Here is a 24,734-nt window from a genome sequence, read left to right on the forward strand (position 1 = left end):
ATGAAGGTTCAATCGACAAATATCACATAGCAAATCCTTCTTTTAGGACTCTCAGTTAAACATATGAATCATCTCTAGTGGAAGTAGTGTGGTTACTGTGATCGTGTATTTGCAGATTTTGAACTGGAATGAACTTTAACTCATTGGTATGTCACACAGCTGGCCATTCACACATTTAATCAATGTAAATATGCAAAGTTGTAAGTTCTTTGTTCAACCCTGACAAAAAAGGGTGCTATGCTTCACTTTAGTATCTCAATTCATCACCCTTTGTCTTATTGTTGAATTTTTTAAAAAATTAAATAGATGTTCCCCATAACATAATCTTTTAGTTATGGTAGTTTTCTTTATTGCATTGTGGGTTATAACTTGGGAAAGAGCAGATATTGGCACAACGTTTCTCTGAGTTAAGGTCCTGCAATTTCAATAATATTGATTTTTAAAAAAACTTCTGTGCCCCATTTTCTGTTCTGGACCATGGGGATCAGAATGGGTGAAAAATGGGGCATGTGGAGGCTGAAAATGGGACCCACAGAAGCAGCAATAGGCAATGGCAATCCCTGCAGCCTGAGCTGATCATCAGAAGGCCGATCCATCAGACAATCAGCTTCTTATGCTAATCAGGCTGTGCTGAAGCTGAAACTGAAACAGGCTGTTTTCTGTTTGCTGCAAGGAGGCAAATTGCTGGGAGGCAGAGGCCAAAGGGTGGGGGCCAGTGGGTGGGTGGAGCTACATTCAGGGTATAAGAAGCACCCAAATTTTCACCCTCTTTTTTGGGGGAAAGTGCATCTTATACTCTGAAAAATATGGTATGTTTCTGAGATCTTTCTTCGTGGATCCCTACCTAGTGAGGCAAGAGGGGTGGCCACAAGGGAAGAACTTGTTCAGGACTGATTCCTCCTCCCCCCACTCTGCCATCTGTGAACTGAATCTTGCTGGACACTTTTCTGATATCTGCTTTTAATCTACAAAGCATATCAACTATTATTTTTCCAGATGGATTTATTATTATTTTTACTATTGTTATTACTGCTGTCTTTGTTTTATATTGATTTGTTTCACATTCTTTCTTTTGTTTTCAATACTTGTACACTTTCAGAGAACTGTAATCAACCAGAAATAAAAGCTGAGCAGACATGCTGAAACTCTCTGAAAGTGTAATCTTTTCTTGAAATCAAGGTGTTAGACTGGAGGCAGGAGAATTATTTTTTTCATGATTTAAGTATTTAAGTATTTAATAAATTTATAGGCTGCCCAATCCCGAAGGACTCCGGGTGGCTTACAGAAATACATTTTTTTTTAAAAAAAAATTAAGAATTAAAAATAGAGAGAAAAAACAGATTAAAACAGATTAAAAGATCACTTCATGCACTCAATCTAGGCAGGGCTGGACCTCATTCATGAAGTCAACAGCCCCAGGCCCGCCAGAATAGCCAGGTTTTGGTAGACTTTCGGAAGGCCGTGAGAGTGGGAAGGATCCGGATCTCTGGGGGTAGATCATTCCATAGGGTCGGAGCGGCTACAGAGAAGGCCGTCCCCGGGGAGCCACCAGACGGCATTGTCTGGTCGACAGCACAGAAGGCCCACCCTGTGTGATCTTATCGGCCGTTGGGAGGTATGCCGCAGAAGACAGTCACGCAGATATCCGGGTCCTAGGCCATGTAGGGCTTTAAAGGTAATAATCAGCACCTTGAAACACGTTCAGAGACTGATAGGAAGCCAGTGCAGCTCGCGGAGGATAGGTGTAACATGGGTGTATCTTGGTACACCCAATATCACTCGCTCGGCTGCATTCTGGACCAATTGTAGTCTCCGAACGCTTTTCAGGGGCAGCCCCATGTAGAGCGCGTTACAGTAGTCAAGTCTTGAGGTGACGAGGGCGTGAGTGACCATTTGAAGTGCCTCCCGGTCCAGGTAGGGCCGCAACTTGTATACCAGGCGGACCTGGGCAAAGGCCCCCCTGGTCCCCCCTGACAAGTGATGTTCTAATGTCAGCTGTGGGTCCAGGAGAACACCCAAGTTGCGGACCCTCTCTGAGGGTTGTAAAGTTTCACCCTCCAGGCTTAGAGATGGAATATCTGGACTGTCCTTGGACTGTCCATCCACAGCCACTCGGTCTTGTCAGGATTGAGTGCAAGTTTGTTCACTCCCATCCAGACCCTGACAGCTTCCAGGCACTGGCACATCACTTCCACTGATTCACTGAGTTGGCACGGGGCGGAGAGATACAACTGAGTATCATCCGCGTATTGATGGTATTTAATACCGTGCCGGCGAATGATCTCACCCAGTGGCTTCATGTAGATATTGAATAGGAGGGGGGACAAGACCGAGCCCTGCGGCACCCCATATTTAAGGGGCCTAGGGGTCGACCTTTGTCCTCCAACCAACACCGACTGCGACCTGCCGGAGAGGTAAGAGGAGAACCACCGTAAAACGGTGCCTCACACTCCCACCTCTTCCAGCTGTCGCAGAAGAATACCATGGTCAATGGTATCGAAAGCGGCTCAGAGGTCAAGGAGCACCAGGATAGAGGAATGTCCTCTATCCCTGGCCTGCCAGAGATCATCGGTCAGCACGACCAAGGCGGTTTCAATGCAGTATCCAGGCCTGAAACCAGACTGAAAGGAGTCTAGATAATCTGCTTCATCCAAGGTCCGTCGGAGTTGAAGGGCCACCACCTTCTCGACAACCTTCCCCAAAAAAGGGATGTTGGAGACTGGACGATAGTTTTTAAGGATAGCTGGGTCCAGAGAAGGCTTCTTAAGGAGGGGTCTTACCACCGCTTCCTTCAAAGGTTGCAGGAAAGATCCCTCCTGCAGAGACATGTTTGTGATCCTCTGGAGCCAGCCTTCTGGTCGAGATCAACCAGGGGGGGCATGGATCCAGTAAACAGGTGGAGGCACTCATCGCTCCCATGGCCTTGTCCACTTCCTCAGGGATGACAAGCTGGAACTCATTCCAAGAAGTCTGATCAAGGCCCTACCGTGGCATCTCCGCTGGTACTGTCCAAGTGGAGTCAAGGTCTGTCCGAATCTGAGTGATTTTGTCAGACAGAAACTGAGCAAATTCCTCAGCCCTTCCCTGTAAGGGCTCCCCCGCATCCTCCCCTTTCAGGAGGGAGCGGGTTATCCTAAACAGGGCGGCTGGGCGAGATTCTGCGGACGCAATAAGAGCGGAAAAATGTGTACATTTTGCCGCCCATATTGCCACTAATGATGGAGTTACAGAGCTCAAATGACTTCAGTCAAAAGACTTGAGCAATATTTTTGGCCTGGGGTGCACATAGGTGAGCAATCTCTTGGACAGGGCCAACGTATTCCAACCCTTGTGGGATTTTGTGGGCATTTTAAGGGACAAAATAGGTAAAAAAGATTAAACATTCATTTTTCTCCTCAAAAGCAGGAGAAGTTAGAGTTTTCTAGTGTGCCTTATATATCTTAAGTATCCATTTTATATCTTAACCTATTCAAAACATGGGAAGTTGGAAATACATATGGAGTTCTGGAAGTTACCATAAGATCTATAAAAACAAAAGTTAATTTGATTTTACTGAATGGAAGATTAGAAATGAATCTCAATCAATGTAAATTAAAATGATTCTGATATGAATTGAACTGTCCCCTCTCTTAGGGAACTATCACATCATCTCTGTTTCAAAGACAGTGTCGAAAGGACAATGCTGTCTCATCATCATCCTGCTGATGAGTAAACAACACACCACATTGTCACAGGAGCAACATGGATGTCAACAGGGAAGAAAATTTGCAACATCAAAGCCAGAAATTGTTCTTTCACCTAGTTTTAGTTGCCTCATGAAAATGTATTTCAATTTAGTCCAGATCTATGTGAATTCATTTTCAAAAACTATTTATAGAATGTTGAGGCCACACTTTCAGCATTTCTTAAAATCTACAATTGGAAATAAACAATTGAATTTACTTAACGTGAGGGAGATCGTTGTTACATAAATTTTTAATGTTACTACCAAATAAAAGTAAATTGGCACTAAAAAAAGAGCATCTAATGCCAACACACCGGTGGTGAGATTCAATTTCTTTTTACTACCGGTTCTGTGGCTTGGTGGACGTGGTGTGACTTGGTGGAAAGGGAAGGATACTGTAAAATCTCCATTCCCTCCCAATCAGCTGGGACTTGGCAGGCAGAGAATAGATGGGGGTGGAGCCAGTCAGAGGTGGTATTTACCAGTTCTTCGAACTACTCAAAACTTCCACTACCAGTTCTCCAGAATGGTCAGAAGCTGCTAAATACCACCTCTGAAACACACACACACACACACACACACACACACATTCACACTTTGGTGATGCCAAATGTACTCCCTTTGGAGTCCAAAATTTGCCACAATCACTGAGATCCTTTTGTCATTCTCACAAACAGAATAAAAAGGTGAACTTCCCCGTGATAACCTCATTGTACAGAGTTTAGAAGGAAGGAAGGAAGGAAGGAAGGAAGGAAGGAAGGAAGGAAGGAAGGAAGGAAGGAAGGAAGGAAGGAAGGAAGGACTAGACATATGCCTCATCTGTTGGCTTTAAAAAGATACAAATAAACAACAAATATAGCTCTTTTGGAAATAATGTAACATGGATTCATCTAAAGAAACCAGCTAAGACATCAATATTATATCTACGCTAGTTGAAACTTCTAGGTCACTTCCAACAAGTAGAACGCTTTTCATTCCAATCTATAAGACTAATAATTATTATTATCACCAGACTCTATGTAATTTATAAATGACCCAGCAGATGGATTGATCCAAAGTTCAAACCAAATAGACTGTTATGTAAGTCAGGAAACACAGAATACAGTGGAACGTCAAGACTTCTATGCTAGGGGTTCAAGCAGAATTCCCATGGCACTACTTTTTAAACATGACCTTGCAGGTAAAAGTGAAACTGTTAGGACACTGAGTCCAGATATGTAGAAGACAGCTTAGAGTACACAATAGTTATATACTGCATGTCCCTCTCCCTCTCTTTGGAGAGACAATGATAAAAGTAATGAAAGCAACTTTAGTGCTGATTGCTTCCCTAAACTGAGGTGGGGGGGAAGCTTAGGTTATGGTCTTCATCGAGTAGCTTCTCAGATATCTTGCCCCAAAAGAGACTATCCATGCCTGTACAACATTTACTACATTATTACAAGTGTCAAGAGGGAATCTTCATCCAAAGCATCTGTTCCTGTATTTCCCAATCAACATATTTCAGTTTTGTATAAATAAAGGGTGAAAATGCAGTTGTTTAGCAGAATCTTTGTCTCCAACCTTAGTTATGTCAATTGAAGTCAGTCTTGCAGAAAGTATTGTGTTCTGGATTAAGGGGTCTGTGTGAAGCTTCAATTTAGAAATTGCAATTGAAATTGATTCAATCAAATCTCTGAATCAAAACAATCCTCCCCAGTGAATTTGAAGTCAAAGCAAATGATTAAATTAAATGTAATGAAGCTATTTCAACAACCTGGAAGCATTCTTCACATTTACAAATTTCCTAAACAGATTCAGAAAATTGAAGCGATTTGATTTTTTTCCCCTGAACATTTTCCCTGGAACTGCATTAGTGATACTCTCTAGGTCAGAACAATTAAAAATAATTATATTCCACACCACACCAAGCCTTCAAGGATTGCAACCACTCTTTAAGAATACGATGCTCATGACAGTGTCTTCTTCATATCCCCTATGCTTAGTCAAGTCCTAGTAACTGTCTGACCCATTGTGGAATGAGTATCTCTTATCGTCTCTCAACACAAACTTTACTACTGATTGTGGTATTTAAGCGGTGATGGAGATGATTACGTAAAAGGGGCTGCCCTCTGCTCATTTCCTGTTGAATAAGCTGGACACTAGTATGCCTGGTACCCAACAGTCATATTGGCTGAATAAGAACTGACACGCAGGTCATGTGACAGGAAGGGAAAGTCATCTTTATGAAGTCATCTTTACTTTCCCTTCCCACATCCTTGCACAGCCTCCCTGCAAGATGCACAGGAGTTGAAGCTGCTTCAATAGCAATAGTCGCCCCGGAGAGGGGGTGAGCGAGCTGGACTATTACTGGGACTGGACAAACTGGGCGGCTGGCTTTGCCTGGCGCCGCAGCAGCCCTTCCAGACGGCCCCCCCTCCCTGCTTGGCCCCACTTCCTTGCCGACGCTGCCTCTTTCCTCCTCCGTTCCTTGCCTGGCTTGTTTGTTCCTTGCCTGGCCTGGCTGCTCTCCTGGCACGATTTCTCCTCTGCCCACCCTCGCTGCTGTGGGCTCTCCTCCTGTGTCTTCTGCCTGGCATCTGGCTCTCCCCTGCTTTGGTCTCTCAACACCTGGCCTCCTCTGGCCACGGCCTCTGGGCTTCTGGACTCGCTGGCGCAGCCCCATCTGGTTTTGACTATTACCATCATTACCATCATTATCATCATTATCACCCGCCATTGCCCTTGGGGTATCATCTTGGATAGCACCCGCTCAAGTCATCTCATTGCGGCATGTTGGACTCTGGATGGGTGGGGGCACTTACAACGAGTGCGGAGGCCCTCGGACTTGTCGGTAACATCTATAGTCTGCTCCTTGGTTTGCTCCTTGGTACATCTGTCCAACGGAGGGAGCGACGGAAGATGGCAGAACTACAAGGGGGGACTTAATGTTTCTAATGTACCCCCCCCCTCTTTCACGATCCACCTCAGCCACCCCGGACTTTAGACTCTGGATCCTTTGTTATACCTTTCCAAGAACTAGTTATACCACCTGCCTACCACCTGTATACCACTTGTATACCACTGTTGGTGCTCAGCTATCTCAAATTTTAAGAACTATCTGCACAGTTATTAATCTATACTTGCGCAGTGCGCCATAAATTTTTAGGAATGCGGTGTGAATGGTATGCCTGATTGATGACTGTACCCACTTTTTTAACTTTATTATTGTTGTATTTTTTGTGTTTTAATTGACCTATGTGGGGAATGCATGGATGAGTGGCTGTGTTTGTGTGAGAGGACTGAGAGTACAGCCTGGTGCCTCCTCCACTGAGTGCTATTGCAGAAGTGGTAGGGGGCCCAGGCCTACCTCCCGTCCCGGAATGAGTGACAAAGATTGCCCTCTGGATGGTGCGGAGGCTGTGGGAGGGGATATGGGGTCTACGGGTGCGGGGGTGGGCCGGAGCATTACGGTCACTATGGGGTGAGGCAGGTACGACGGGAACTTCAGGGCTAGCCATTACCGGGGAAGGAGGGTTCGCTACGTCACAGAGATCCCTCCTTCCGGCCCTGCTAGTTCCACTCCAGGGCCAGATGGCGAGAACTGTCAGGGCCCTGGTCTCAGGCTGTTGTTGCTAAATGCCAGGTCTGTGGTTCACAAAGCTCCCCTTGTCCGGGACCTAATTTTAGACGAGGGGGCAGACCTGGCATATATTACTGAAACCTGGCTGGGCCCGGAGGGAGGAGTCCCCCTCGCTGAAATGTGCCCAGAAGGATTTCAGGTGCTTCATCAGCCGCGACCCCAGAGAAAGGGGTGGGGGAGTGGCTGTCATCGTCCGAAGGTCTTTAGTTCCTCGTAGGATCCCTGCTCCGGAGCTTGTCGGGTGTGAGTCCCTGTTGATGAAGTTGGACCTTGGTGGTCAAGTAGGTTTGTTGCTAATGTACCTACCTCCCAACAGCGTTGCAACAGCCCTCCCCTCGCTCCTCGAGTCAGTAGCCAAGTTGGCGGTAGAGTTCCCCAGGCTTATGGTTCTGGGGGATTTCAACCTGCCTACACTTGGTGAACGCTCTGATGGGGTGCAGGAGTTTGACAGCCATGGACTTGACCCAAGTAATTCGGGGTTCGACTCATTCAGCGGGTCACACGCTTGACCTCGTATTCCTTTTGGAGCAGTGGAGATGTGATCTAGAGTTGAAGGGCATTAAAACCTTGCCCTTGTCATGGTCTGATCACTTCCTATTGAGGCTTGACTTTTGGAAACCAATCCCCCACTGTAGGGAGGGGGAACCGATTAGGTGGTTCCGCCCCAGGCGCCTGATGGACCCTATGGGATTTCAGACGGCGCTTGGAGAAATACCTGACACTATCGTCCACAATCCAGTGGAGTGCTTAGTCGCTGCCTGGAATACAGCGGCGGCAGGGGCTCTAAACCGGATTGCGCCTTTGCGACCTCTCCAAGGCAGCGGATCCAGGAGGGCCCCTTGGTTTACCGAGGAACTCCGGGAGATGAAGCGCCAAAAGAGACGCCTAGAGCGCCGCTGGAGGACCAGTAAATCTGAGTCAGACCGAGCACTGATGAAAGCCTTTATCAGAGCCTATCTCGTGGCAATACGGGCGGCGAAATGCTCGCATTTTGCCGCTCTTATTGCATCCGCTGAATCACGCCCAGCCGCCTTGTTTAGAATAACCCGCTCCCTCTTGAAAGGGAGGGATGCGGATGACCCTTTACAAGGTAGAGCTGAGGAATTTGTTCAGTATTTAACAGATAAAGTCGCTCGGATTCGGACAGAGCTGGACTCCAATTGCACGGTAACAGCCGAGGTACTGGGGGAAGGTCTTGAGCATACTTTATGGATTCAGTTTCAACTTGCTTCTCCTGAGGAAGTGGACAAGGCCATGGGAGCAGTGAGTGCCTCCACTTGTATACTGGACCCGTGCCCCTCCTGGCTGGTCTCGACCAGCAGAGAGGTGACACATGGCTGGATCCGGACGATTGTTAACCTCTCTCTCTGGGACGGAATCTTCCCGCCCCCTCCTAAAGGATGCGGTGGTGGTGAGACCCCTCCTGAAGAAACCGTCTCTGGACCCAGCCATTTTGAGCAACTATCGTCCAGTCTCCAACCTGCCCTTAGTTGGGAAGGTTGTTGAGAAAGTGGTGGCCTCTCAACTTCGACGGTCCTTGGATGAAACCGATTATCTAGATTCCTATCAGTCGGGTTTCAGGCCTGGCTACAGCACAGAAACTGCTTTGGTCGCGCTGATTGATGATCTCTGGCGAGCCAGGGATAGGGGTCACCCCTCTATCCTTGTGCTCCTTGACCTCTCAGCGGCCTTCGATACCATCAACCATGGTATCCTTCTGCGACGGTTGCAAGAGGTGGGAGTGGGAGGCACCGTCCTCCGGTGGTTCCTCCTACCTCTCGGGCAGGTCGCAGTCGGTGTTGGTCAGAGGGCAGAGGTCGACCCCAAGGCCCCTCAACTATGGGGTGCCGCAGGGCTCAGTCCTGTCCCCCCTCCTATTTAACATCTACATGAAGCCGCTGGGTGAGATCATACACTGGCGCGGGATTAAGCACCATCAATACGCGGACGATACGCAGCTGTATCTGTCTGCCCCGTGCCAACTCAGCGAAGCAGTAGAAGTGATGTGCCAGTGCCTGGAGGCTGTTAGGGTCTGGATGGGAGCAAATAAGTTGGCACTCAATCCAGACAAGACCGAGTGGCTTCTGATGTTCCCTCCCAAAGATTGGCCAACTATTCCATCTCTCAGGCTGGGGGGTGAAATTATACACCCCTCAGAGAGGGTTTGCAATTTGGGAGTCCTCCTGGATCCCCAGCTGACTTTAGAACACCATTTGTTGGCTGTGACCAGGGGGACCTTTGCCCAGGTTCGCCTGGTGCACCAATTGCGACCCTACCTGGATCGGGAGGCCCTTCAGACAGTCACTCATGCCCTTGTGACCTCAAGACTGGATTACTGTAACGCACTCTACATGGGGCTGCCCTTGAAGAGTGTTTGAAGACTTCAGTTAGTCCAGAATGCAGCCGCGCGAGCGATTGTGGGTGCACCTAGGTACACCCACGTCACACCTATCCTCCGCGAGCTGCACTGGCTACCCATTAGTCTCCGGACCCGCTTCAAGGTGCTGGTCATTACCTATAAAGCTCTACATGGCATCGGACCTGGGTACCTGAGAGACTGCCTCCTGCTGATTATCTCCCAGAGACCGATTAGATCGCACAGGTTAGGTCTCCTCCGGATTCCATCTGCCAGCCAATTCCGGCTGGCGAGTCCCCGGGGAAGAGCCTTCTCTGTTGCAGCTCCAGCCCTCTGGAATGACCTCCCCGTGGAGATCCGGACCCTTTCTACCCTCCCGGCCTTCAGCAAAGCCACCAAGTCCTGGCTGCTCCAGCAGGCCGGGGGGCCTGTGAGACATCCAGCCCCACGGAAATTGTGAATGTTACGTCTTTTTAAAAATGTTGTCTTTGTCTATTTATCCCCCCTTCCCTTGTCTGTTGTGAGCCACCCAGAGTCCTTCGGGAGTGGGCGGCATACAAGACAAATAAAATGAAATGAAATGAAATAGTGCTTAGACGTATATACCACTTTACAGTGCTTTTCAGCCCTCTCTAAGTGGTTTACAGAATCAACATATTTCCCCCAACAATTTGGGTCATCATTTTACCCACCTCAGAAAGATGGAAGGCTGAGACAACCTTGAGCCTGGTGGGATTTGAACTGCCAAATTGCAGGCAGCTGGCAGTCAGCAGAAGTAGCCTGCAGTAGTGCACTCTAAACACGATGCCATCATGGCACACCGTGGCGCACAGTGGTGCACCGTAGCTTAAGAGGGAAACTTTCTCTGTTAACCTGTGCATGATCTGGAATATCTCCCTTACTTCAGTCTGTGCTCCCTCCGCAGTCCATCCCACAAGATTAGGGAGGTGGTGACAACAACCTTGTTAGATAAATTTGTATTCCACTGTATCCTTTCACATTCAAGCTAGCTTGCAACAGTGCCACATATTCTAATATGTCCTTGGCAAGACTAGCCTTAGCCTAAATAAACACCACAACATTTGTAACATATCAAAACCAATAAATGACATTCATACAGAACACAGGTGAATATACCAATGGTGAACCACCATTCCAAAAGAACCCCTGGGAAAGTTTGGTCTTCACCAGTTCCAAATTCATAGAGCATGCCCTGCTTGGCAGCCCACACCAACCCATCTATGGCCCATCTATAAGCAACAGATCCACATGAATGGGTTGAGATCACTCTGTTCCATGGCTAAAGCATTGCATGCGATTCTTGCAGTGGACAGGAGTAAGAGAGAGACCTGTTAACATCCTAAAATTGCTTCTGCCACCCACCAGCAGCAGAGACAGCAATTTGTGCTTATTTTTTTTCCACCTGGCAAATGAGAATGTTAATGCGAGGGAAAACTCAGCCACCAATCATTGCAACTTAAATGGCTCTACGGTAAACCGCCAGGACAATGCCATCATAATTTTCACTGCCATCAACTACAGACATATTCATTGTGAAACAGCAATTCAGTCATAAACCTGACTACTTCAGCACTTCCAATTTTCCAGTAAATGGAAGAGCTGGCTGGAAAGAATGGCAGAGAAGAGGCCCAGGAGCCACTTTGTCAAACTTTGGTGTCTTCTATTTCTGAAATTTGGTTGGAATTTTTAAGCCAATTGCTTAATACATAGCCAAGGGCTTTGTAATTACAATATCCCACGCACCAGAGGGATTGCACGCCCACATTATTTGAGAGGAAAGTAACTTAGAAATTTCATTGTTTGTTGAGTTATGAATACCAAGGAGATGGATTAATGGAATGGATTATCTAGAATTCTGATCAGAATAATTCTGTATTCCAACCTCTTGTTCAGATTTATTGCATTAAATTAACCCTGAAAGCCTGGGAAGGGACAAATCTAGCAATTATATAGCCCACTTAATTTTTTTAAATGGATTCGAGAAAACCCATCCATGAAGCTTCTAATAGAACTCATGAAGCTTCTAATCAGCTTCATCTGTATTAGAACAATTAGTTTGTATATATGTATGTACAGTACTAAGTACTGTATCTAAGTATCATCAGGCAGTGTCCTTTGGGAAAGTGTCCTCATCAGAAAAAAAATCAGATTTTTCGCAATTTACAATGTTCCTGCCAAAGTCATTATCCCATTTGGGTACTTGAAAGTTTACTGGATGAGTGAGTGGCCAAAAAGAATACAGAAGAAGCTTTTATAACCCTACCAAGTAACTTTCTCTCTAAATGGATAATATTAATTTCTTTTTTCTCATTAACGTTAAAATTATATACTAACCGTGGCTTTGCCATCAGCTGCCATCCAAAGTATTGAAATAAAGGGTGAAGCTGGAAAACAAAGGGTATAATTACATTTTAAAAACTAATAATGCTAGGAAAATGCTTGTCATTAGCATTTAATGGACATATTGGAGTGGCGCTAGTTTCACTGTGCTGTATTCCATGCAACAGAATTGAAAATAGCTCTCTAAATAGCAGGCCTGCAGGCATGGTTGAGGATTGAGCTAAGGTACCAAACACAAACAGCCAAAAGAAAGAGCTCAGAAAGAAAGAAAGGGGTTCCTTCCATACATAGCACTGAACTTGAATTCTTTAAATCATAGTTGGTTGTAGTTAGAAATTGCTTGGTTGATACGCAATGGATTAGCCCTAACTGGGTTTGTATACATTGGCTAAAAATGAATAGCCCCCTCCACTTCCGGTAATTGACTATAGAAGATGTGGCTTGGGGAAGCACGATATGGAGTCTGAAACCTATGAGGAGAAAAGGACAAAGGATAAACAGTAAAGAAGAGGAAAAGGTTCTCCAGGGATTCACAATTATACCACTGGTAGAACTCCCTGATTGTTCGGACAGGAATCAAATATTTCATGAGACATTTTTCTCTCTTCTACACCCAACACTCTGAGTTAGAATCCAAAGGCCCAGATTGCAAAGTAGGAAACCCTTTGATGTGCGGGGCCACTGCTGCAGGAATATTTGTTCCGAGTGTAATTTTTGCTCAATGGGCAATAACAACAAATAGAGTACATATCCACTGTGCTTAAAACAGGAGCACAAGGCACACAACAGTGCACACTGTGATGTTAGAAAGCTTGGGTGTATTTTTTTTCATCCATATCTCTGCAAAGGCAGCCTCCAAATTTTACGGTTTAGAAATTAAATCTTTGATTGCCACCTTCACCCTTTATGAAGAAATGTCTTTATTTTAATTTTGTGCTTCTTCAAATTGTCTCCAATTCTTCCATGGCACTGAAAGGAGGCATAACTGATGCAGCATCTATTTAGTGACATAACTCTGATACTGCACCAATCCACCCAACGGGTTTTTGAGCAATTCCCATGAGTTAAATTTGATATTAAGGATTGAAGCACAACTTGATAGACCACAGGTGCCTCAATTACTCCAAGATTCTTCATAAAAATATTTCTCTCTGCCTTTTCAAAAATATTTGACCTAAGGAATGGAAAGTTAACTTAACAAAAAAGAAAATTACTTTATATATGGATGGACATTTACACAGACACACACGTCCAAACCTCAAAACCCTGAATTTGAAGAAGACAATTTCATGAGGACAACTTGGAAGCATTATTTTTAATTTAAAAAATCATCATGGCTAACAATAGATCAAAACATTCGGCTTAACATATTTAACTATAATTAATTAAAAATAATAGAGATGTTAAATTTGGCTATAAATAAGGCTTCAACAAATGAAGAGGAATGCTATAAAAATCATTTTCAGTGCTGTATAAAAATTGGATCCCAAGCAGACAGATAGGAAATCCTTTCTTTGATATATACATTATAAGGAAGAACAAAAGTTAAACAGAAAAAGAGATATAATGTAACAAACAATATTATCATAACTTAAAACCTATAAGAAGCAGTAAAGAGAAAGGTGGACTATAGTGAAGTATTATTCCCATTGCAACCAAGAGAGGGAAGTTACAACTGCCACCTCCAAAACAACAATAGCAATAGCACTTAGACTTATATACCACTTTACAATGCTTACAGCCCTCTCTAAGAGGTTTGCAGAGTTAGCATATTGCCTCCAACAATCTGAGTCCTCATTTTATCAACCTCAGAAGGATGAAAAGCTGAGTCAACCTTCAGCAGGTGAGAATTGAACTGTTGGCAGTGAGCAGTGAATTAGCCTGCAATACTGCATTCTAATCACTGCACCACCACAGCTCTTATAGTTGTGTGTTTCTAGCATACCTGATGGCATCTGCTCTAAGAGTTCTAAGCTTCTCCCAATTTATCAAGGACTCACTTCCTACTTAATGTTATAAGGGGATTAGTGCAGATCTGCTATGTTTGTCTGGAATTCTACAAAAGAATCTGAAAGAAGATTCCCCAGACTCCATGGCAGCAGATAGAAATCATATTTACATTTTTTTACTATGTAAAATAACTCAGCTTTGCTTAACCTCTAGAAACTCAGCTGTTTGCAGAGAAGTTTCTTCCTTTCTCCAAGCCTTCCTGAAATGACTATGTAAATTTGCAATGTCATGAAGTCAAATGACCAAACCGGGAAATGCAGAGAAGATTCTCATCTGCAAAAAGATCACTTGCTGCCAGAAGCATACCAGGCTTTTTAAAAGATTTAGAGAGATGAAAAAATCCCTGGTCCATCTTGTGAAGTTTAGTAATTAAGTGAAACCTTCATTTTGACTTGTTTTCTTTTTTCTTGAGAAAGGGAGAAGGGGAAACTGTACCTAGTCATTTCTGTTGGCATACATCTTTCTGTAGATCTGTTGTTATTTTAGCCATTTCATCGTGTCTGACTCTTGATGACTTTATAAGCTATCCTGTCAAGCACAGTTCTTTCGATTGTTGGACGTTCAACTTTGTATCAGATTTGATGCTATCAAGCCAGCATGTTCTTTGCTTGCCCCTTTTTCTTGTTCCACTAACCATCCTTAGCATCGTTGCCTTCTCCAATGGATTTGCACGCTTGACATGGCCAAACTAAATCAGATGTAGCCTTATGATTTTAGCTTCTAGTGATGTGTCTGGTGTCTGATGTGTTTGGAGAAAAATAGCCCATTTTGCTTTCAGCAACACTCAATGGATTGCTTGGGGCTGTATTAGATCACTGTCAGTAAGTAACTTTATGAAATCAGAGGCTCCCCTAATTTTATCTGAGCCTGGCATGTATAATATGTCTTGGGGAAAGATAACATTGTGCCATCTAGATGATTGGGATTACGGTGGTGCAGTGATTCGAGTGCAGTACTGCAGGCTATTTCTGCTGCCTGCCGGCTGCCTGAAATTTGGCACTTCAAATCTCACCAGGCTCAAGGTTGACTCAGCCTTCCATGATTCTAAGGTGGGTAAAATGAGAACCCAGATTATTGGGGGCAATATGCTGACTTTGTAAACCACTTAGAGAGAGCTGTAAAGCACTGTAAAGCAGTCAATAAGTCTAAGTGCTATGCTATTACAATACATAAACCCAGTTATCATAGCCAATGTCAGCTATTATGGCTATGCCAGTCCAGAGCATCCATTTGCTTGTCCTGGCTTGAAATATTCCATTCCTATAACTCTCTAATTATCATTTGGAATAAAGGACAATGCATATGTTTCCCTGTGCAACTTTGAGAAAATTCTCTGAACATTGCTCTTTGACTATATTAGTAACTAATTTATAAAACAATGTAGCATGATGAAAGATCCTTCAAATAGTAAGGAATGTTTGAAACTGCCTGAATTTCCAATGCTTCCATACATTCAGACACACGAAATCTTCAGCTGCCCATCCAGACCTGACTAAAGCCATTGTTTCCTGGATCATCTGAAAATATCCCCTTGCCAAATCTAAATATGAATTTTCAGGTAAGAACTGAAATTTGGACTTCACTATGTAACTATTAAGGGCAGGGAAACCTATCACTGTTTTGTTAACATTGGTTTCAGCTCTTGTAAGAGAAGCTAGAAATTATTCTACCTTTCAGACAGATTTATAGTTGTTTGCCAATACGGTATAGAGGGTCAATCTATTAGGGTTGGGGCATAATTTTAACAAGTAGGTAAAGATATTTATCCAGAGATTAATCCAAGTCACTGACTCCACTTCCCATCAAAGTATACATTTGTAACACAGGTGGTAACCTTGAGATATTTCTTAGACGTTTTGTTTGAAAACTGTCCAAGATGATCCTAGATAACATCATCCTGCCTCATCAGGGCTTTTTTTTTTTTGGCTAAGAAATCCACAGTTACTGTTTTGAATACCTTTTTTAATAAACACCATTTCCATAAAAAGTAAGTATTTAATATATGTGTGTGTAGCATGTATACACACACAAACAAACACACAGACACACCCAGGTTGACTCCCTTCTATCTTCCAAGGTTGGTAAAATGAAGACTTTGTAAACCATCCAGAAAGTGCTGTAAAGCACTATGAAGCAGTATGTAAGACTAATGCTATTGCTATAGCTATACATATCCTTTGATCCATGTTTCCAACTATAACATTTAAACAGATTTGGGACTGGAATGGATATATAGATATTTTATTGTCATTTACCGGTCCTGCAAAGATTCATTTTGGCAGATGATGTTACTTCTAGGTCAAGAAGTCCATGTTGATTTTTATATTCAGCAAAGCTGACAAAAAGATTGTTAAAGTATTTGAACAGATGGCAGAAATGCAGTATTATTATGAGATAAAGAGGAGTCAATTATCTGTGATTTTGTAGGGTTTATTGATTAGTGGTACATGTACCACTAAAGTGTGATTGATATCCAATGCCCCTGCTAACTTGGAAAGAAAGTAAAAGTTGATCTTTGGGTGCAGATAAAGTAAAAAAAATGCCAGAATTAGAAAAAGCTTTCTTGAATTGAGAAGAAGCCACTCAAACATTCCTAAACAGACCTACTACTTAAGAATCAGAGTCAATAGTAAAGAATAAATCAAATTAATGAATTGCTTACCTGTAACAAAATAAAATACGCTTTTGTTATTGCATCTAAAATGCTTGCTTCAGTGTAAAAACCTGGAAAAAATAGGGGTGAAGGAGAGAGTAAGAATCATTGTGGAACAATCAGAAATAATAATACTGGAAAGGAAGTAACTTGTATAACGCATTTCCTGTTAATTGCACAAATCAACATCACAGTGAAAGATTGTTGTGCACATGCTGAAGTTACTCTTTGGCTAAATGAAGAGATTCAGGTTTGGGATGCACCGATCAGATCACAATGGTTATTCTGATGAACTGAAAATGAAATGTCTTCATATGATAGAAAGAATTTATTATAAATACAGTGAGATGAATTTTCCATCAAAAGCCAGAAAAAAGATGATTATCTAAGAAATGAGGGGTATGAACTCATATACATAAAACTGAATTAAAAACAAAAATGTGCATTAAAAATTGATCTCATTTATTTCCTGATTCATTTGTTCCTTCTGTATGGTTAAAAAAAAAAAAGTAAGGGCACTATGAGGCTGGCTTTCACCAGTTGCTTAATTTGTAAAAAAAAATTTCAGACATAATATGTGAAACTGACAAACACATAAGAAATTGGTGTCTATTCATTACTTTACTAGATAGTTGCTAGTTTATATCCAAGAAGATAAATAGGTATGAGCTTCATTAATTGGAATAACTATTAGGACCTCCTGATTTTTTTCTGTTTCTTGAAGAGTAATTAAGCTGTGATCAACTAAAAATTTTACAAAACCCAGAAAAACGAGACAAGAAAACAGAAACTAGACAAAAGGCCATAAGAAAAAATAGCATGCATAATTAGATATATTTATAAATACTAAGCATGTTTGCAATCTTAAGCAGAAGTACAAAACATCAGTATTTATGTCTTGAAAAAATAATATAGAGAGGAGCAATCTGTATAAGATTACTTCATTAATATCATTTAAAAAAACAAATTTGAATAAAAGAATGTATAATTTAAAAATTCTTCAGAATTTTTTTATTAAATTTGTGTTGCATGATTGCTGAAAGCTGTACTTTTGTTTCATAATATTCTGACATAATAAATCTGATGCATAACAATAAATATTGAATTAACCTCTTGTACTGCACCACTGTATTCAACCAGATGAAAATGAACAGTAAAATCGCACTAGAATTGATTAGCAAAAATTCTTCTGTACTTTTTAATTTTTCCTCATTTCTTATTCCCTTATTTAAAATTGTAAATAAAATTGAGAATGCCCCAAAAGTTGATAATGTGTTCCAATTTGGAACATATGATAATATGTTCCAATTAGAAAACTAGAAAGATTTTAATTTTTAAAGGAAACAGCACCACACACGTTTAATTTTAAAATTAATTCTTGTAAACTTGCCAAAACATTTGAAACTTGTAATCAATTCTTCTGCAAAATACATTAAGCAGAGCAAAATTTCCCATCAGGAGGCAAACTCTCTCTGTCTCCCTCCCGTGAACTGATCATATTTAACTTAGTAACTGGGGTAATCAAGGAATAGGAGTACCGGAAATGGTGACAAACATCATTCCCAGTTTTTCCAAACTTCTAAGGAATGTTTTATATAAAGTTTTGGGACAGTTGTTATGAGATGTCTTAGGATCTATGAAGAAACATGTCAGGCTGCCTAGCCCTTCTGAGTTCTGAATAGTTTTACTCCTATCAAGGCTGGAGGTAACCACAGTGGAAAAACAATCCACAATTTGAAGCAGAATTCAAGAGAGATTGAGATGTGCCCTTTGGTGTGTAAATTTGTTTTTATGCAATCTGACAGGTGAGGCCTGGTTTGCTGCTCTTGCTATATTTCTATATTTATGCTATGGATATTATAATAATGTATAATATTATACATCTAATCAAAGTTTCTAATGCACAGTTGTTGGACCTTTTCCCAATCAGCCAAACATATCACAAAACACAAGCAACAAGTCCAGTTAAATACAATTGAGGTAGACAATCATTCAAAAACATGAGTATATGCATATATTTAGATTTAAAAGCAAATTACTGATACTGAAAATAAAGACTATACTCATTTGTACTTGTTTTGATTGCAATAATAACATCTTTATTCTGAACCTGAACTGTTCTGTTAGCATTTCTCCTACATTTCACTATGAATGTTAAACACCATCTGAGTCCAATGAACAGGATAAAAACCCAAAGTAAATGTCCTTAGATTTCAATATGTGCATTGAAGGCAGTAATTCAGAAATAAACCCCTTTTTCAAAGAAGCTGACTTATTTAAATCTCTTTCCTTGAAATCAGTGGGAATGTAAAAGGTATAATTTTTTCTGGGCCATGCCCTATCTTCTCACTCCTTATCTGCACTGCAGAACTAAAGGAAAAGAGGAAGTCACACTGATCTTTGAAAAAAGGGAAACAGCAACAAAACCGAGCAAATGCCTGTTCTCTATCATTAATTCCAAACAATTATTTTACAGTTGAAGTAAACACCAGAATGGCATTTGAGTTTTAAAAGGAGCAAAATGCACATACTGGAGAGCTAGGAGTTCTAAAGAATCTGCCAGAGGTCCCACCTTCTCTTCTTTCTCAAAGGAGACAGGAAACTTCACTCATTTCTTTGAGTAACAAATGTTCTGCAATGAAAGATTACACAAGAGGAAGCTGGAGGAAAAGTCTTGAGTAGGCAAACCAAAGACAATAGTTTCGTTGGTATAACAACCATAGAAAACCATTTGACCCACAAGCTTATTGCTCCAAATGAAGACATAGCATGGAGTTTTCTTATTCAAAGTTGGATGAAACAAATGCAAGAACAATTCATTTGTCATTCACTTCACTGATACATTCATGGTACAAACCTAAGACCAAAAAAAGAGTTTTCTTTAGAAGATTGGCAGCTAGTTTTATTAATCAGTTTTTTGTCTAAGATTAGAATAGTCATCTTCCACTCTTCATAATTTCTTTGGGTTCTTTTGTAAAAGTTTTTTATTGTTTTCTTTTAGTACAAACATTTCATCATTCATTAATCAGTGTGTCGCCTGAGTACCAAATTTTTGTGTCATAATAATTAAAGTTCACCACCATATTCTTTACGTGTATCTATTCTTATCTTAACATTACAACATAACATATCTCCTGTTATAACGTTTCCATTCCTAATTTATTTAATTTTATAATGTTTTTATCCATATTAAGTTTCTAGCCAATGATAAAACAACCCCCATATATTATAATAATCAAATTCTTCCTTTCCTTTAATTGCTAGTGTTAATCTGCTCATTTCTGCACATTCTAATATTTTCGTAATCACATTTTCCTCTGTAGGGATTACTTCATCTTTCCAATTTTGTGCAAATACAATTCTAGTCGCAGTTATTACATGAATAATCAAATGCACATTTTCTTTACTATATTTCCCTGGTAGGCGACACAACAAAAACAATTCAGGTTTTAAATTAACATGTTGCTGCGTCATCTTCTCCAACCACATTTTGCCATAATTTAGTTATGAGGGAACATTTTAAAATTACCCAGAGAGGTTTGTTAATATTTGAAGTGCAATCAAAATACTTTGTACAGAAGAAGGATAAAAGCATATGCTCCCTGGCAGAGATGGGAGATCAAAAGCTCTCCAAATGTTGTGAAGTTGGAGTTGTATCCAACAACTGGCTTTCCAGGACCAATGTTCCCTCTATTTTTTTTTCAGTGTGAGCAGAAAAGTATAGTGTTTGAGCGACATATTTTCATGCCTGAGCACCTGAATGTTTTTCACAGATGTCACCTAAGACAACAACAAAATCAGTATTATTTGAAACTCAAAGTTATGTTTATTCAAGGTACCCGCTTAATTAAAAGTGTTATATAATATCAGTATCACTTAACAACACTCCTGCTTAGCAACCAAAATGTTGGCTCAGAAAGTCTGGCATTTGAAGCATGCAAGTCTTAAAGCTGTCAAGTTACAAGACCCTCGCACCCCTAACCCTTTAGGAAAAAAAACCCCAGGGTTCTTCAAACCTGACAGCTGTAAGACTTGTGGACTTCAACTCCCAGAATTCCTCCTCCAGTCACGTTGCAGAGACGTCATCTGCGTGGATCTGCTCCATCTTCGTTTTTTTCACAGGGGGCAGGGCTGCCACTGATGATGCCAACGAGCCCCCGCTGCCACCAGAATAACTGCTGCTGCCTCCTCCTCCTCCTCCAACAGCACCACCACATTTGCTGCCCAGCGCTGCAGCTGAGGTGAAGCCACCAAAGCTCCCGCTGGCGCCCCGCCCATGGCAGTGGCGGTGGTGCCTCCTCCTCCTCCACTCAGAGCACCTCAGCTGGGCACTGGGTTACCCCTGCCACCGCCTCCACCTCCGCCGTGTTTTTGAGAAGCCATGAGGCCTTTTTTTCCTGCTCCCACCCCCTCCGCCGCTTTCCTACTAGCTCTCGCGGCCTCATGGCTCCTCAAAAGCACGGCAGAGGAGGAAGGGGGAGGGATAATGTGGGGGTCAGCTCAGGTGCTCCGCGTGGAGGGAGAGGCACCACTGCCACAGGCGGGGGTGCTGATGGGAGCTTTGGCGGCTTCACCTCAGCCGCAGCGTCGGGCGGCAAATCCGGCAGTGCTGTTGGAGGAGGAGGAGGCGGCAGCAGATATTCTGGTGGCGGCGGGGGCTTTGGGGGTTCATTTCAGCTGCAGTGCTGGTCACAAGCGGCTAGGATTGGCCGCCCACAAAGGACCACCCCGGGCTTGCTTTGCTGAACACGGGGTGACTGACACTAGTTTGAGAGGCCGCGGCCGGTGCAAACTATCATCAGTCGCTCCGTGCTCATCAAAACAAGTCTGGGGAGATCCTTTGCGGGCGGCCAGTTCTAGCCACCTGCAAAGGAATTCCCTGCATTTGCTTTGATGAACACAGGGCGACTGACGGTAATGAGCGGCGCAGCCGGTGCCTAGGAGGTCCTAGGAGACCGGCTGTGCCGTGTAAGCTCCTGCTGCCGTTCCCCCACCCCCGTGCCCATGCTAACCCTAACCAAGACAGAAAATCTGAGGCCCCTCAGTTTCCCGAGCCTGTGACAAAAATCACTGCACGGCAGTTAGAAACTGCTGCACTGTGTTTTCTTGCCATGTGTCCAGAACTGCAAGGCTTTGTGCCCTGGCAGTACTTCTAAAGCATCTGTTGTTAAATGTCTTAGAGATAAGTAATTTGCTAACCTGTGGAAGAGCAAAACTGTCTGTGGAAGCAAAGGACAAGCGGTGATCTTCCTAAAGGTTCATGCTGTGCATTCAAAGTGCATTCTCATTCCTTGCTTATGTGCTGTTTGTTAGAGTTCTTTTGTGTGAGCTAACGAAGGCAGGTTGCTTAAGATCACAATCCAATCCAAGAGTTTAATATTTGTTCTTCATTATGTTATTAAAGGAAGTTGCTGATTACGTTACTTCACTTAGATTAACAGAGATGAAATGTTCATATTATTCCCAAAGATGCAGAAGAAGCACTTCAGATTTGAACAAGCACCGGAGTTCAGTATTATTCATTAAAACACAAGTGATGCTTTTCAGGATTCAACGTGAGCCAGGAAAAAAAAAGTTGCAAATATTTTAGGATCATTTCTGTTTCAAACTTCTTAAGAAAAACTACAGTTTATTTTCAGGCTCACCGAAGGTGTGAATCACTTCTAAATCTGGGAACTACAAAATTTATACTGCTTTTAGCGAGTCTTCTTGACAATTGAGAAATGTGATTGTAACACGCTCTATGGTACAGCTAGGTATATTTTCTAGGTTTCTTTTTTTTTAAAGGACATTGCTTTTGTAATGAACTCAAGGAAGAAGTGTTATCTGTTATTTATCACTTTCACTAGACTTGTGAGAAATTGGCTTAACTAATTCACTGAATAAAGGGTATGGTCTTAAGAAAAACAATTTGATAATCAATTATTTATCGGACAATTATTCCCAGAACCAAACAAACAGATTGCAGGTTCCCGTATTATTTAACTAGATATTAGACTAAAATAATCAAGCTAACAACTCCTTAATCTTGGAGTTGGCCAATGCCTAGGAGCAACAGAAATTCTGGTATCTCATCTGGAAATTTTTGGTTTAGCCAGTCATGGATGATCAGACATAGGTTCAGCATGCAAAGTCTTTTTTTTTCTTGTATACCCCAGAGGAGTTAAGGCAATTTTCTTGTTTTAAGTGATGTCAATTTTACATGTCATTCAAAAGCAAAACAGTTGTTTAATTTAAGGATAGTTAGCTAAATAAGTAAGCTTCAAAATTCATTGAGATACAATATGATAAGTTGCAAACAAATCACATCATGGTTTAGTGAGATATTTGATAGCTTTTCAAAAACTTAATCTATGTTTTATCCACAGTTTGTGTTTTCAGAAAATCTGGCATATTTCAAGTAACAAGACAAAAAATTCAGGTCTGTTTATCCCCAAACTCATAAGTCTAAAGCTAGAGGATAGCAAACAATTGGAAATTGAAATACTGGAATTCTGTCAATCAATCTGTCAATCACAACTAGCTGAGCAGTGGAAAGATGCTTCATTAACCTGTCTTGAACCAATAAAGAAGGCTTCATTTCAATTACCATGCAAAACCAATTACCATGACCTCACAATTACCATGCAAAACCAAGAAAGAGATGGGTGTTCTTTAATGAGATCTTAGCGGCATACAATCAGACAGGGTAATTTCCCCCCACTTTGGATCCAAGTATTGCACAATATACAAAAGATCCATACTAAAAAATTTTCCCTGGAGAATTTTTGAAGATTTTCTTCTATTCAAGTTTTTCCTCTTTCTGTACATTCTATTAAACTAAGAATGGGCAACAGGTAGCAGTCCAGACACAGACCAGTTTCTATTCACTTTAATCAGTACAATACAGTGACATATCACTGCAAACATATCACACTTTGAGTTTTAATATGATATGCTTACTATGACCAGTAAGCATCCACATTTACCGTATATACTCGAGTATAAGCTGACCCGAATATAAGCCGAGGCACCTAATTTTACCCCAAAAAGCTGGAAAAGTTATTGACTCGAGTATAAGCCTAGGGTGGGAAATGCAGCAGCTACCGGTAAATTTCAAAAATAAAAATAGATACCAATAATGTTTTTGAATAAATAATATTATTTATTTATAAATAAATAACTAGCTCTGTAAGTGGAAAAGAGGGTCAATAAAAACAATATGGTATCAACAATAACTTTAAATGTACAAAAACCTTAGCTCATTCAGCAACCAAGCTAAAACATAAGAGTTAAAATCCTTCAAAACTGGATTCCTCCTCATCATCTGTATGTCCAAACAGAGCTTCAGCATTAGCTAGTGTGAGGTTATCAGCATAGACATTGTCATCATCACTGAGTTCGCAGTCATCACCATCAGAGCTGTCGTTCTCATACAAAGCGCTGTCTTCACTGCCATCCGTAGCATTACTAATGCCACATTTCTTGAAGGCGTGTCGCACCATGTCCTCCGGAATCTCTTCCCATGCATCACAAACCCACTTTGCTATCAATTCTATGTCGGGCTTCATCAGATTTCCACCTTTTGTCAGTCGGGCTTGACCAGATGACATCCATTCATGCCACATCTTTCTCACACGGTCTTTAAAAGGTTTATTTAAACACACATCTAGCGGTTGCAATACAGATGTAAGCCCACCTGGAATAACGGCCAAAGTAACTTGAGAAGATTTTGCCATTTTTTTTATGTCATCAGATGTGTGGGCTCTGAACATATCCCAAACTAGCAATGATGGTTTTTTCTTTAAGGCTGCTCCTGGTCGTTCTTTCCAAATTTCTTCCAGCCATTTTTTTGTTCCGTCTTCATCCATCCAGCCTTTAATATGTGCGCGCACTGTAATTCGTGGTGGGAATTTGACCTTTTTAGGCAAGGTCTTTCTTTTAAAAATAATGACAGGCCGCAGCTTAGTTCCATTAGCCAAACATGACAGAACAACTGTGAAATGGTTTTTTTCATTTCCTGTGGTTCTGA

The 24,734-nt window shown here is 41.9% G+C and overlaps 1 protein-coding gene across 1 annotated transcript in view; it reads right to left on the minus strand.

Annotated features, from left to right (window-relative positions):
* Nucleotides 1-16,840, minus strand: part of IPCEF1 (interaction protein for cytohesin exchange factors 1) — a 41,315-nt gene extending 24,475 nt beyond the window's left edge. Inside the window, 2 exon segments of the mRNA XM_032216685.1 lie at nt 12,055-12,104; nt 16,733-16,840. Coding sequence (XP_032072576.1) covers nt 12,055-12,078 — 24 coding nt within the window. The 5' untranslated portion in view covers nt 12,079-12,104; nt 16,733-16,840.
* Nucleotides 16,841-24,734: the final 7,894 nt, after the last annotated feature.

Source organism: Thamnophis elegans, chromosome 4, assembly GCF_009769535.1.
Source record: "Thamnophis elegans isolate rThaEle1 chromosome 4, rThaEle1.pri, whole genome shotgun sequence".
Taxonomy (NCBI): domain Eukaryota; kingdom Metazoa; phylum Chordata; class Lepidosauria; order Squamata; family Colubridae; genus Thamnophis; species Thamnophis elegans.